Here is a 3,057-nt window from a genome sequence, read left to right on the forward strand (position 1 = left end):
AATTATTTTTTAATGTTTAAATTTAGATTTTAGATTTATGATTTTGGATGTGTTTTAAAAATATTTTCTGTATAACATCATAATTTTAGATGTGTTACAATTATTTTTTAATGTTTAAATTTAAATTCTAGATTTATGATTTTGGATGTGTTTTAAAAATATTTTTTGTATAACTTAATATTTTAGATGTGTTACAATTGAAAAAGAAACTACAATTGAAAATATTTTAGTTTATGTATATAATTATATTCGACCATTCATAATTGTATTATTAACATTTGTATTGTATTATTAAAGTTGACTGATTTTAGATGTGTTTTAAAAATATTTTGTATAAAATATCATACTATCATATGTATTATAATCGAAAAATAACAACACAATTTTAAATTAATTGTTGATTATATACTTTATTTGCAACAACTTTATTAATAAAATTAAATAAGATCAACCTTGTTTCAATTAAATCAGCAGAGTGTTTTTATGTTTAAATTAAAATATAATTAAAAATGTTGAACATGATATTTCTTAACAAATTACATAAACACATGTGTGAAAAATAATGATACCTTTCACCAATACAAAATGAGAGAGTGCTTCAGCTGGAAGGTGGTGATGGTCTTCACCAATGAAGACGAGATGGAGAATTCAGCTGGCAGCGTCCTTTTTGGTTTGGGATTCACTAATGCGTGTGAATATCCCGTAGAATAAGGAATTTAAAAAACTGTATCTGTTACATGAAGTTACGAAAGTAAAGCAAAGTCACCGTAACCACCAATGAAGTGGGTGAATTTCAAATTTTAAATTTAAATTAAAATCTAATTATAGATATGTATCTACAAAATAGGAATATGTTACACTAAAAAAATAATTAAATATTATTTAAATCTGATTAAAGGCTGATTAAAGGCTGATTAATATTGTACAACTAGCATTTTCCTTTAAGTTATTCTGTTCATATTTTTATAATATTTAAAACATATAAACCAAAAATAAAACCTAAAAGTAAATCAAATAGCACAAATATTTCTAAGACCACTGAATTGGTATATACACACTAAGATAATAATAGAGAAATTTGTTTGGCTTTGTACTTTTTGAAAATAGAAACCGTTTCTTTATCCATATCTCTTGTCTTTGACAATTATTTTCTGATTTTACTTTTAGAAAATACATAACGAAACAAAATTTTCTATTTTACATTTTTTATGTATTTTTGTTTAAAAGATAATATTTAAAATGTAATCTACTATTTTTAAAATAGAATTTAGTAATTAAAACAAGACATGAATACAAAAATAAAAGAACAGAAAACGAATGCTTTTTTATTTTTTTTTTTTATCAAAAATTGATCATTTCAATTTTTTTAAATTTTTTTTTGTACTATCTATAAAATGTATGGTGTGAGATAACACTTTATTCCTCATGTGACGAAAAAATTTAAGAGGATGTAATATCTCTTTTATCTCTATTTTTTGAGAAGATAGAAGTATAAAAAAATGTTTTAAAATCAAGTGCCTTAAGTATGTGTGTGTGTCTCTAGTTCTAATTTCTAAATATATTTGTCTTTGTAACTGAATTAGATCCTTGATATTAAAAGATAATCTTGCTCAATACACTTCATGACAGATGGTTAGACAAGGCAGCTACAGTGACAAAAGAAGAGTCCAATATCAAAGACAAAAAAGAAGCACCAAAACTATGGAGCCTAGCCACTGTACACAGAGTAGAAGAGCTAAAATCTATCCTCAGATTGGTTCCGATTTGTTTATCAACCATATTGCACGTAGCATCTGTGTCGTCCAACCAAAACTTCCTAATTCAACAAGCGCGGTCCATGGATCGCCGCATAACTTCTTCGTTCCAAATCCCACCGGCCACCATGTTTGTTTTCAGTGTGATGACAATGATGATTGGTGTCATTTTATATGAACACCATTTTGTTCCCTTTGCAAGTAGACTAACCAAGAATCCTTCTGGCCTCACATGCCTACAAAGAATGGGAATAGGGTATGGAATCAGCATAGTAGCCACAATAGTTTCATCACTCATTGAAATCAAAAGAAAAAATGTTGCTACAAAGTACAATATGTTGGACAGCCCTAAAGCCATTGTTCCAATTAGTGTGTTTTGGTTGTTACCCCAAATTTGTTTGCATGGTTTGGTTAAAGTGTTTATGTCTGGTGGGCATTTGGAGTTTCTCTATGACCAATCACCTGAGAGCATGAGAAGCACCACCATAGCTCTGTTTTCCATATTCATATCTATTGGAAACTATTGTAGCACTATGATGGTATCTTTTGTTCATAGGTTTAGTGGAAATGATGAGAGTAATTGGTTGCCTAATAGGAACTTGAATAAGGGTAGATTAGAGTATTATTACTTGCTTGTTAGTGTGGTGCAAGTTATTAATCTCATTTATTATGTCATTGTTGCTTGCTTTTACACTTACAAACCTGTGGAAGAGATTAGTAGTGTCATGATGAATGGGAAAGAGGATTTACAACAGGGAAAAGAAAAAATCTTTGTACTTGAAAGTGGTTGTACTATGGAGGATCAAAAGATGATTCTTACCGTTGAAAGGTGAATGAATAAGTCAATGATCATTGACACAGGAAAAAAGAACTTATGAACAATTTTGCATTTTATTAGTTTCTTGTGTTACTTCATGGATGGCAAGTTCCATTGCCTTTTCATGTGTTGTAATAATTTGACCCCTATTCTATTTATATGGTTATAGTTTTCTTTATTTAGAGGGTATTTTGACACTTTTGAGTTTTGACCTAATAAAAATACCGACTATATCCAGAGTATCACCTGAAAAGATTAATCGCCATTTTTCAAATTATTATGAATTTATGATATTGTGATTGGAAGATTATATATGAAGGGCAAGTGGGACAAATCATACTATATATTGTACATTATATAAAAAAATCAACCACCAATCAATTAGTCATATAAAAATACAAAATAATGTTATACTTTTATTTATAATCAAAATTTTTTAATATAATCAAATTAAACTCACATTTATAATCAAATTTTATAAATAAC

The 3,057-nt window shown here is 27.8% G+C and overlaps 1 protein-coding gene across 2 annotated transcripts in view; it reads left to right on the plus strand.

Moving 5' to 3' along the window:
- Positions 1–2,749, plus strand: part of LOC107604662 (protein NRT1/ PTR FAMILY 3.1-like) — a 12,776-nt gene extending 10,027 nt beyond the window's left edge. For both annotated transcript variants that reach the window (XM_021104625.1, XM_016306294.2), the window contains exon 4: positions 1,630–2,749. In XM_021104625.1, coding sequence (XP_020960284.1) covers positions 1,630–2,587 — 958 coding nt within the window. In that variant the 3' untranslated portion in view covers positions 2,588–2,749. The remainder of the gene's footprint in view (positions 1–1,629) is intronic.

Source organism: Arachis ipaensis, chromosome B06 (assembly GCF_000816755.2).
Source record: "Arachis ipaensis cultivar K30076 chromosome B06, Araip1.1, whole genome shotgun sequence".
NCBI lineage: Eukaryota > Viridiplantae > Streptophyta > Magnoliopsida > Fabales > Fabaceae > Arachis > Arachis ipaensis.